This window comes from Panulirus ornatus, chromosome 5 (assembly GCF_036320965.1).
Source record: "Panulirus ornatus isolate Po-2019 chromosome 5, ASM3632096v1, whole genome shotgun sequence".
In the NCBI taxonomy this organism is placed as follows: domain Eukaryota; kingdom Metazoa; phylum Arthropoda; class Malacostraca; order Decapoda; family Palinuridae; genus Panulirus; species Panulirus ornatus.
Genome location: NC_092228.1, coordinates 7,621,289 through 7,633,800, shown reverse-complemented (window position 1 = coordinate 7,633,800; position 12,512 = coordinate 7,621,289). Strand labels below are relative to the sequence as shown.

General features: G+C 43.5%; 1 protein-coding gene across 6 annotated transcripts in view; it reads right to left on the bottom strand.

The window, feature by feature from the left end:
* The window catches only part of LOC139747840 (acetylcholine receptor subunit alpha-like), a 331,403-nt gene that overhangs the window by 26,958 nt on the left and 291,933 nt on the right, over positions 1-12,512 (bottom strand). For 5 of the 6 annotated variants that reach the window (XM_071660369.1, XM_071660367.1, XM_071660368.1 and 2 more), the window contains exon 8: positions 7,911-8,057. In XM_071660369.1, the coding sequence (XP_071516470.1) occupies positions 7,911-8,057 (147 nt within the window). Of the gene's footprint in view, positions 1-77; positions 90-7,910; positions 8,058-12,512 lie in introns of all 6 variants that reach the window. The other variant, XM_071660365.1, reaches the window with a different exon arrangement.

Below are 12,512 nucleotides of genomic sequence, written 5' to 3'. Positions count from 1 at the left end.
GGAAAACCGAATCTCACAAACCACCATCGCTAGCGTCAAGCTGCTGACGTCATCGATGTCCTCGGACATTTGTTTACCTTTTCAGACTGCTGCTGTGCCAGGGGATTGGAAGAGAAGATGAGAAGCGGTAAGCGCGGGCTTTTATAATACTTTTGCTCTGCCCTTGTTCATAAATTACATGATAGGATCATGGGGAGTTGGGGGGGGGGGGAGGAGGGGGGGAAGGGTGAGAGGGAAGGTATATACACTTTTTAAGATGACTTGGTCAAAGAGTACTTCCTCTTGTCGCGAAAGTTGAAAAACAAGTGAGGATCGTTAGCCTAGTGATCTAAAAGCATTAGTAATACTATATAACCAACTCCTCACAATAAAAAAAACAAAATAAAATCAATACATGAAAATGGTCTTGAGCAAAATTCACCTCCCCCCCACAAAAAACAGAGCTCTTCCAATATATGTGTGTGTGTGTGTGTGTGTGTGTGTGTGTGTGAGAATTTAACATAAAACCAAATAATTTAAATCCTTATGAATTAAAGGTGCACCAGCCATCCACAATAGTTGGTATGCGCACAGAGCCAGCCTTCTGCCGTCCCTGCATGGTTGCAGTAGTCGAGAAAATGATATTCAGCGACCGAATATTTTCACGTGTAAAATACTGAACATTAGGTATGCAAATACATAGATGAATAGGTATCTAAAAGAATCGGAAATAACTGATGCAGAATACAACGCAAGACTCATGGTGTGCTGGAGAAGTATACTGTATTCTGAGTGGAAGTCGTCTACCAAAAATAAGGAATAATAATATTGTAAAAGTTTGATGTTCCCGATGCGCTGTTTTAAGTAGCGGCGATTGAGCGAATACAGCTGTATTACTAACACTGGTCTGACCCCATTATTTCTCCTGGACCGATGGAAATCAGCGTTAGTGGCAAATTCATTGGCCACTTCAAGCTACCTACTTCACCAATGTGTGGGTCTGCGGTGTTATAGTTGTCTTTCTGGAGTTGTGGTGGTTGGGTGACGGGAGCCCCTCGTCCACTATAATGTGGCTAATTTCAGCACGAGTCTGTCCATGCAATTTACTGGTAACTGGTTACAAGCCATCATATCATGGCTCCAATTTACTACGTGTATTTTTTTGTGGCTTTTTGTGTAATCATGCTGACATGGATTATCATCTACCGACTTTTGACCATTTTCATGGCAATATACTTGTAACTGGTTCTGCACCTCTTTTGAGTTACTCACCAATCATATACGTATATATTGTCAAAGGTTAAATAAATAACCAGATGTGGTGACGAAAAATAAAAGAAAAAGAAAAGCAAGAGCATGCTAACAGCTGTAGTCTTTTGTTAAGGTAAACCCCTCAAGAAAACCTTGGTGTTTTAGTGTTGGGAAAGCATATATATATATATATATAGAACATATATGGAAGAACAGTTTGTTATTAGTTCTTAAGTACTCTAATGTCACAACCCTCCTTATATACAATCTGGTTAATGGTTAATACAATGCACAACAATATACATTTGAATATAATTGAGGATTTGTTCTAGAATTAATAGTGCTTCATGAAATAATAACGAATGAAGAAATAAGTAACACCATATAAATCACACGAAAAGAATCATCAGTGACAAAAGAAACACGTTTGAGAATGTAAATTTCGCATTCATGAAAATCGTTCATAAGAAAATGACTGAAGAAAAAAAAATGATAACATGGAGGAACAAGTGAAGACTTGGGGATGAAAATAATATACCTCAAGGATAGAAGTGTACATACTGAATTGATATAAATAAAAAAAGAAAAATTCTGCATGCTTCCATGAATATCATGGGGAAGTAATCTTAATATCTAATTCAAAGATAATCTTATACTCTGAAGCTTGAGGTCATGAGGAAGAATTCATAAGGACCTATGAACATGTGACAATCCTGACTTCATGTAAAGATAATAATTCATTCATTAAATCAACTCAGTTCAGAATAAAGCATGTGCAACTGTGAACATACAGATACTCTCTAGGCAGAACGTGTCAATTTATACGGAGAGACGTTGAAAAATGTTGGAGCAAAGTTAAATATATGAAGAATTTAGATAAAACGTTCCCTCATTTATATATATATATATATATATATATATATATATATATATATATATATATATATATATATATATATATATATATTCATAAGGAAACACAGAGCTTAATGCCAATTCTAGGGTATTTGATACACTAAGTCTTTAGCCAGAAAAAAAGAAGAAATGATTGAGGAAGAGCTCAGAATACAGATCCGAGTCTACGTATCGATAATGAGGAATGGGTAAATAAACAAAGTGTAAATTTATGAACAAGAGGGCTGGCATCACCAATGGGGGGGAGGGGGAGGGTGGGGGTTCAAGGTGATGATCAGGGTAATGGTAGGGAAATGGGTGAGGGGTGTGGGTAGAGAGGGGTCATTAACTAATATGTTTCAACAAGTATACATTTAATACAGTTACCCGTCGGGGTCTTGCCATGTTGTTGCCCTACCCGCGACAAAAGGACAGAGTCCTGGATTCGGCCCAGGCAGTGGGTGGAGTAAAGGCCACCACTTGAATGTGATTTAGCCCCCCCCCCCCCACACTGATTATACATAAGCGAGGGGTATCTGCTTGAGAGAGAGAAAACAAAGGCATCTCATTTTGAAGTGTAAATACCCCAATGGAATGTTTTCCCCTCCTCTTGTTTAAAAAGGTCTGATTGGTTGTCTCTCGCAAGGAAATGCTTACGGAGCACTTGAGGTAGTAGGGTGGGGAGGGTGCAACAATATGGCAATGACCCGGCTAGGTGCCATCAAATTAACACCTATGGCAATCACCAAAGCTTAAATGCCACAGCAGCAACACTCTGGCAGCCTAGCCTCAGCGCTACCACAGCGTTCACAGCCACCACAGCATCACCATGGCGACCTCCACAGCTCAAAGAGCTTAACACAGCAGGGCTATGGCAGCCTCCACAGCTCAAAGAGCTTAACACAGCAGGGCTATGGCAGCCTCCACAGCTTTGGAGTTACCACAGCACCACTATGGCAACCTCCACAGCTTAAGAGCTACCACAGCACCACTATGGCAATCTCCACAGCTTAAGAGCTACCACAGCACCACTATGGCAACCTCCACAGCTTAAAGCTACCATATCACTTTGGCAACCTCTACAGCTTAGCTACCACTGCATCGCTATGGCAACCTCCAAAGCTTAGGGGCTACCACAGCATGCCATGGTAACTGACCTTGCCTAGCGCTACCACAACAGCATTATGGGAAACTGCACAGCTTAGAGGTACCACAGCATCACGCTGGCAAACTCCACAGCTTAAGAGGTACCACGTCACTATGGCAACTTCCACAATTCAGAGCTACCATAGCATCACCATGGCAACCTCCGCAGCTTAAGGGGTACCACACCACTATGGCAACCTTCCCAGCTGATAGTTACCACAGCATCGCTACGGCAACCACAGCATCATTATGGCAACTTCTAAAGCTCGAGTTACCGTAGCACCACTATGGCAACCTTCACAGTTTGCGAGATACCATAGCATAACTGTGGCAACCTTCACAGCTCAGTCCTACCACAGCATCACTGGCAACCAACCCAACTTAGAGCTACCACAGCATCACTATGGCAACCTCTACAGCTTAAGAGCTACCACAGCATCACTATGGCAACCTCCCACAGCTTAAGAGGCACCACAGCATCACTTTGGCAACCTCCCACAGCTTAAGAGGTACCACAGCATGGCTATGGCAACCTCCCACAGCTTAAGAGGTACCACAGCATGGCTATGGCAACCCCCAAAGCTTAAGAGGTACCACAGCTTGGCTATGGCAACCCCACACAGCTTATAGCTACCACAGCATCACTATGGCAACCCCACACAGCTTATAGCTACCACAGCATCACTGTGGCAACCTCCACAGCTCAGTGCTACCAGAGCAATTTTAAAGAGTTCTTTCAAAGGCCAAACCCCAAAGCTTTCCCTATGTGCTTCATCGAGTTAATTACTCTCTGTTGTAACTTTCAGAGAGACTTTTGAGCTAAGAAATTAATAAATAGGCTGTGATCTTTTGTGTGTAAATTTTTATTATAGGTTAATTAACTCTCACTGCACCTGGCATGGCCATTATTTGTCAAGCATTAAATTTTGAATGTATTTGTGAAATGTAAACTCTCATGCCAGGTTCAGAGATCGCTCCTGTAATTTCCCCATGATCATCTTTTTTCGTGAATGTCAATGACGAAACTCATTCATTGGGAAAAGTTTAGAATGGCTTATACACATGGCCAGATTTTTTTTCTTCCTCTTTATGGGGAAAAAATAAAAATCTAAAAATAAAACCAGAAGAAAAAGGGGCCTGAAAAACTTTAAACATACTCTGGTTAACACCCCAGTTACTGTACAACTTTAAATAACAACTGCAAAACATCTAACACTGCAAAGAAAAAAAGAAATATATATGTATATACTTATATGTATATATATACCTAGCAACAGCTGCAAAAAACATTTATCAGCAGCCAGGCGTGTGCCCAGCCAACTGAACACCCACACCCCCAACCCTCCAACGTAACTCGTACTGCAGATGTGCAAAATAAAAAAAAAAAAAAAAAAAGCTACAGCCTTTACTGGCGGTGCAGGGATGACACCAAGAAGCACACAACAGCACACTGAGAGAAGCCTAAGTTGGGTCTACGAATGATTCACCTCACCCTATGAGGGGTTGTGTCGTCTATGAGGGGTTGTGTCGTCTATGAGGGGTTGTGTCGTCTATGAGGGGTTGTGTCGTCTATGAGGGGTTGTGTCGTCTATGAGAGGTTGTGTCGTCTATGAGGGGTTGTGTCGTCTATGAGGGGTTGTGTCGTCTATGAGGGGTTGTGTCGTCTATGAGGGGTTGTGTCGTCTATGAGGGGTTGTGTCGTCTATGAGAGGTTGTGTCGTCTATGAGGAGTTGTGTCGTCTATGAGGGGTTGTGTCGTCTATGAGAGGTTGTGTCGTCTATGAGGGGTTGTGTCGTCTATGAGGGGTTGTGTCGTCTATGAGAGGTTGTGTCGTCTATGTGAGGTTGTGTCGTCTATGAGAGGTTGTGTCGTCTATGAGAGGTTGTGTCGTCTATGAGAGGTTGTGTCGTCTATGAGAGGTTGTGTCGTCTATGAGAGGTTGTGTCGTCTATGAGAGGTTGTGTCGTCTATGAGAGGTTGTGTCGTCTATGAGAGGTTGTGTCGTCTATGAGAGGTTGTGTCGTCTATGAGAGGTTGTGTCGTCTATGAGAGGTTGTGTCGTCTATGAGGGGTTGTGTCGTCTATGACCTCAGGACCAACTTCTATGACAGAGTCCCGGTGTGTGTGTGTGTGTGTGTGTGTGTGTGTGTGTGTGTGTGTGTGTGTGTGTGTGTGTGCCCTGGACCTTTCTAGAAGGTCCCCTGCAGCCCAAGGCTGCGCTGCTTCCAGCAGCAGGGGAATGTAGCCTCCTCTGGAGTGAGAGAAGTTCCTTGACGAATCTGTCCTTTCCCAGTGATATATCCCCGACTAAAATTGACTCTTTTTTTTTCTAAGCGGTGTAAGCTCAAGCAGGAAGAGTCCGGTAACACAGCCTGGGGGTTCTTATATCCACACACACACAGCTACTGCCTCGGGGGGACCCTAATCTTCCCATGTTGTACCCCCGAAGCTTAATCTACCTCTGAACCCTATGGGGAACCAGCTTACTTATCCAAGTCCCTCGATAATTTGCCAGCTTAATTATCTAAGTACTTGGATGATTTGCCAGCTTAATTACCAAAGTACCTGGGCGATTTGCCAGCTTAATTGCCAAAGTCCTTGGATAAACTGTCAGCTCAAATCACCCACGCCTTTGGGTAATTCGCCAGCTGGATCACCAAAGTCCCTGGATAATCTCCCAGCATAATTGACCAAAGTCTGGACACTCACGCCACCTTAATTACCCATGATAACCTAATATATCCCGAGGCATTACCGTTAATGGGGCACTTCCCACAAACACACCCTGACACCTCACCTCACATCATAATTGAAGGAATATATCAACACGCACACGCACACACACACACACACACACAGACCTGTCTCACACTCCTGACACGGAGCCACTTGACCATCTACGACCTAGACCCCCCACATCATATCAAACCATATGCAACCAGTTCACCATCACGACCTCACAATCTAGTAGCCCAGGGTTCGAACCTAACGCTTTTGCCTACGTTACAACCAGAGAGCAACTTTCGCTACATACTGTCTCTCTTTCTCGTCTGACAGTCTTGGTTTGTCAATTTTCGCTATATTGTCTCTCTTCCTCGTCTGACAGTCTTGGTTTGTCTCCCTTGCTTCATCACCGTTCCTTGAATATCATCCTACTCTGCTTCTCCTCTATAAAACCATGTTCATCATCCTCTGTTTTTTACCATTTAACGTCTCCATGTCTTAAGGGAAGGGTCGACAACACAATGAATAGCGAAAAACGAAGAAAAATAGTCAGAGAATGAAGAAAAAAAAAGAACAATTCACATAAAAGCGAGTTTCAGTAAGAAAAAAAAAATACGTAAACGAGATTCAATGAAAAAAAAAAGAAGAAAAAAGGTCAATAGAAAAAACGAGTTATACGAGAATACACGAACATGAAGAAAGGACAGAGAGATGAATAAGCATACTGATACACAAAAATAACTTCTCGAATACTGGTAAAAATCAAAAGATAGCAGTCATATACTAGGATGCGAGACAGGCATCTCTCTCTCTCTCTCTCTCTCTCTCTCTCTCTCTCTCTCTCCACTCTGCCTAATCTCTATATATTCCTTCTTTCCACCTCTATCATTTTTTCCCCCTCCAGTTCCACTCCTGCTCTGAAAAACGTCACAAAAAAAAAAAAAGCTACCAACATTTTCCTCTTGACCATCAATATATTCTCTCCTGCGTTCTATCCTTCCCATCACACCTATCCCTCTAGTTTCTCCTCCTCCCTCTATCCCATCAGTCCTGGGCACCTCCCCATCACCACTATACACGCATCCATCACTCCCTATCGCTGACACCCCCGTCTCCCCTCAGGGGTCCTTCCTTGGGCCTGACAAATTATACTGCTGCTCCGGCGGGTATATCATAACTCTGGGAAAAGGTACGAAATATATACATATACATCTCTCTCTCTCTCTCTCTCTCTCTCTCTCTCTATATATATATATATATATATATATATATATATATATATATATATATATATATATATATATATATATATATATATAGACAATCAGCCGGGCTAAGAAGTGTTCTGACATACGTATTGCACGTGCTGATACTGGCCTGCCAGACGTACCCGCTCCATTCTGCCTGATACAGAAGCGTAAGTCTACTGTACGCATGTCCTCTCCTGCCAGACACACACACACACACTCCTACGATGCTCAAACAACCATTTATGCTGCCCAGTCACACACCCTCTATGCTGTTCTTGAGCACACCCCTATGTTGTGTCAACTACCCCCGCCCCCTCAAACCCCCCTTACACTGCCCTATCACACACCCCCTATGACGCTGTTGAGCATACTCCTATATGCTGCTGCTGCTGTGTCCACTACCCACTCCCTCCTTATGTTGCCCAAACACCCCCTCCCCCTATGCTGCTGTGTCCACTACCCCCTCCTTATGTTGCCCAAACACCCCCTCCCCCTATGCTGCTGTGTCCACTACCCCCTCCTTATGTTGCCCAAACACCCACCTCTATGCTGCTGTGTCCACTAAACCCCTCCTAACCAACCCTCCTCCTCCCACGAGCGCTGGGCGTGGCTGAAGGCACCGGTGGCACGACCCTCCCCCGCACCTTTGCCGTGCGGAGACGTACCTGTGTTTGTTGAGTTGGTACTGTGGCCGCTTCATGATGAGCAGCCTCGGGAGGATGTGGATGAAGACCCGTCTGACCCACGGCGCCATCTTGTGCGTCTGGGGCGACCGGAAGTGGACGTTCAGCACCAGCACCGTCACGCATATACTGAAAGACCAGGCCAGGGTTAGTGACGCACCAGCACCCGTCACACGCATATACTGAAAGACCAGGCCAGGGTTAGTGACGCACCAGCACCCGTCACGGCGTGTACGCGCGACAACGACACTGGGTTCGCGACGCACCGCGACCGTCACACTGAAAGACTAACCCCCCCCTGGGATTAAGATACACTACGCACCACTTGCGTCACACATGTAGCGATACATCTACCCCTGGGTTAGATACGCACCACTATCGTCAGATATATATATATATATATATATATATATATATATATATATATATATATATATATATATATATATACACACGAAACTGGACATTCGCAACACACAATTCCTTACTGTGTATGGTAAATAGAACTACAGAAATCTCAGCTATGGGAAGTAATATAAACGTCAGAGAAATATGGCCAAGGGTATTATTTTGGGGAGAGATCTATCAAAATAAACAAAAAAATAATTAATGAATTCATTACCTTTAATGTTAATGTATTTCGATAAAACATCCAAGAATGACAGGTAACATATACATGCATATTCTCGCTTCTTCCCGCGTTAGTGAGGTAGCGCCGCCATCAGATGAGAGCAGATGGGTTCCACAAGTGATTATGTGGAACCCGGTCACTCATCTGACCCTAATTCCTTACTGGTCCTGATGGGACCTGATGAGAGACTTCTGAAGGGAAATCTAAATTTCAGACTGAAATAAAGATTTCCCTGTAGCGGAAACGCTTCATGATTCGTACATGACAACATTCCAGTAAACTAGATGTGGATGAAAGAGAACAGCAGCGAGAAATATTAACATGTTATTGCCGGTACTCGATGAATGAACACCAAATGAATTAATCGAAATATGAAATTATACCAAAAGAACATCACTGATAGTTATGAATGGTATCTAAGAAAACATTAAAAGAAACCACGAAAAAGATTAGCTTTAACAGTTCTTAATACTCTTAAGGCAAAAAGTAATTCATATCATAACAAAACAAATAATCCAAAATGTAATTCACGTCATAACAGGACAAATAACCCAACAAAAAAAAAAAAGAAAGTCTTTATTATTACCTTAAATTATTAACCTCCTCTGAAATGCTATCCACGAAGAACAAATTTCTAATTACTGTGAAATACATTATTCACATGAAGTTATTCGTTGGTCTAATGACGAAACTAAATATTTAAAAATACGACCAGAAGACCCTCGATCGATAGTCAGCGTGATCAATAACAACTGCCATGCGAAAAAAAAAGAAAAAAAAAAGTTTTCGGGAAAAAAAATGTCAAAAGTGGCCAAAAAGTTCCTGGCATTTTTTCAAGTCAAAATCGTTTTTTTTTCTCTCTCTCACACTCTGACAGCAGTAACATAAAGGCCTTCATTAATTCGAATCATATAATTCAGTTCCATGCCATATGGTACATATTAATGACTGGCACTAAATCATACTCAAATGTATAAATACCTGTAATTACTCCCATGTGCTGATGAGTAATTAAACCCCCCTCACCCCTTAAAAAAAAAAAAAAAACACTATATCATGACCACATACTATCTCATTCACCGTGATAAATTACCTGTACGACGAGTTATTGGGGGGGAAAAAAATAAATATGAATCAAGTCCTCTTATCAAACCTGAGCGACCTAGGCCACAACATGATCCCTTCCACGACGTAATAGAATGTCGCAACGAAGGGTCGCATTACCTTACACGTACGACGTAACACATCCCTTAAAACTCGCCCTCAGAACGGGCGGGACGTGGTTCCCTCTGCTGTAGGAAAAGCCAGGGAGGTTTGTATGAGGGGAACCCGAGTGTTGGTGACGCCCAACTCTTCACTTGGATCCTCCCATACTACCATTAAGAATTATGAGTTCCGCGAGGAACAGGTCCAATTTGCTTCTATCACTCATACAATTCCCAATTTGCTTCTATCACTCATACAATTCCCACTTTGCTTCTTTCACTCATACAATTCCCATTTGTTTTGTGAAACTCCTTATCATCTCGAGGCAGAGACTCTGCGTTAACAGGTTTGCAAACGAGATCACCTGTCTCTCTCTCTCTCTCTCTCTCTCTCTACACACACACACACACACGAGACTGTTAAGACGAGATCACCTCTCTCTCTCTCTCTCTCTCTCTCTCTCTCTCTCTCTCTACACACACACACACACACGAGACTGTTAAGACGAGATCACCTCTCTCTCTCTCTCTCTCTCTCTCTCTCTCTCTCTCTCTCTCTACATACACACAGACGAGACTGTTAAGACGAGATCACCCCTCTCTCTCTCTCTCTCTACACACACACACACACACACGAGACTGTTAAGACGAGATCATCTCTCTCTACACAGACGAGACTGTTAAGACGAGATCACCTCTCTCTCTCTCTCTCTCTCTCTCTCTCTCTCTCTCTCTCTACACACACACACACACACACACACACGAGACTGTTAAGACGAGATCACCTCTCTCTCTCTCTCTCTCTCTCTCTCTCTCTCTCTCTCTCTCTCTCTCTCTCTACACACACACACACACACACGCGAGACTGTTAAGACGAGATCACCTCTCTCTACACAGACGAGACTGTTAAGACGAGATCACCTCTCTCTCTCTCTCTCTCTCTCTCTCTCTCTACACACACACACACGAGACTGTTAAGACGAGATCACCTCTCCACACAGACGAGACTGTTAAGACGAGATCACCTCTCTCTCTCTCTCTCTCTCTCTCTCTCTACACACACACACACACGAGACTGTTAAGACGAGATCACCTGTCTCTCTCTCTCTCTCTCTCTCTCTCTCTCTCTCTCTCTACACACACACACACGAGACTGTTAAGACGAGATCATCTCTCTCTACACAGACGAGACTGTTAAGACGAGATCATCTCTCTCTCTCTACACACACATACACACACGAGACTGTTAAGACGAGATCACCTCTCTCTACACAGACGAGACTGTTAAGACGAGATCACCCCTCTCTCTCTCTCTACACACACATACACACACACACACACACACACGAGACTTAAAGAATTCTTTTCCGTCGCCATCATCACCCGCCTGAGACAACCCAACCCTGAAATACCTCTGCTGGTTAAGTTCATCCTTACAAAACACTCAACACAAGGACGTGCAATAAAAACAACAACACATGGTCAAGTGTGTTTACATTTTATAGCAACGTCCGGGTCAGAGGATAATTGTCTTTTATGTAAAGTACATCTGAACCACGTCTACCAGAACGCCAGGCGGAATACCCTCGCACACACACAAAAACAACTGCAAAAAGAAAAATACAATTCAAAAACAGCAGACTCGTATGAGGTATGTCGCTCAGCTGGCTTTCAATATGCCAAGGCCGTTTGAAGATTATTTCACAAAATTGTATAATTGAGATAGATTTTGTCACACCGTTATTCTCTTACACACACACACACACACACACACACAACACAAACATGCATATCACTCGCTACCGAGCTAACGCGGGAAACGGCGATCGAGTATGAAAGAAAACGTGATACTGCCTCAAAACTATCGTAATACAGTTTTCCACTGGAAGAGTGTTTCCTGGGAGACAGACAGAGAAGTCGCACAGCCAGTGGTGTTCTTGGTGCCACTTGAGAGAAGAACACAAGCCACCTTTGAAGAACAATATTGGGTGGCAAGTATTATTGTGGTGTTCGTTACTGTTCTCAGTGGCTCGGGATCTGAAGAACCATGTTCACCTCTGCTGCACTCCACTGGCCATATCATCAGCTGTTCCCTCCACCGGACCATAACAACTATTAAAAAGAGATAATTAACAATTTATATGGCGAAATTAATTAATCGGGCCTATTTCTGGCGCTGCTCCATATCGACGTCTGCGTGACGGACTGTCAGCCAATCAACGGCCAGAAAATTCGTGGTGACGACAGCTGTTGCCCATGTCAACCAATTAGCGGCCGGAAGGCCCTCTCAGTGACGTCATCCTTATTCTTACGTCAACCAATCAACAACCTGAGGGCCATGAGGACCTTCTCAGTTCATCTAATCATGGGCCACACTACCTACAATGACGTCATCGCTAGCTTTAAACCAGCCAATCAGGGATATCCACTTACGACGTCGTCCTGGACTTTTGCAAGTCAGTTAAGATTTAAAAATCCGTTCAGACATCTCGACCTCAAAATCAAACACCGCCCCGTGTGACGTCACGGAGAATGTTCCCGAACTGTTGTCCAGTCACGTGACTCATTACTCGTTAAGAGGCCGAGAGAGAGAGAGAGAGAGAGAGAGAGAGAGAGAGAGAGAGAGAGAGAGAGAGAGAGAGAGAGAGAGAGAGAGAACAGCCCCTCCTTTTATAATGGTTAGTGGTGGTTCAAACTGGGACGACACACTTCCTTACGGGGGAGTAATGGTGGTTTTACTGTGGCCTG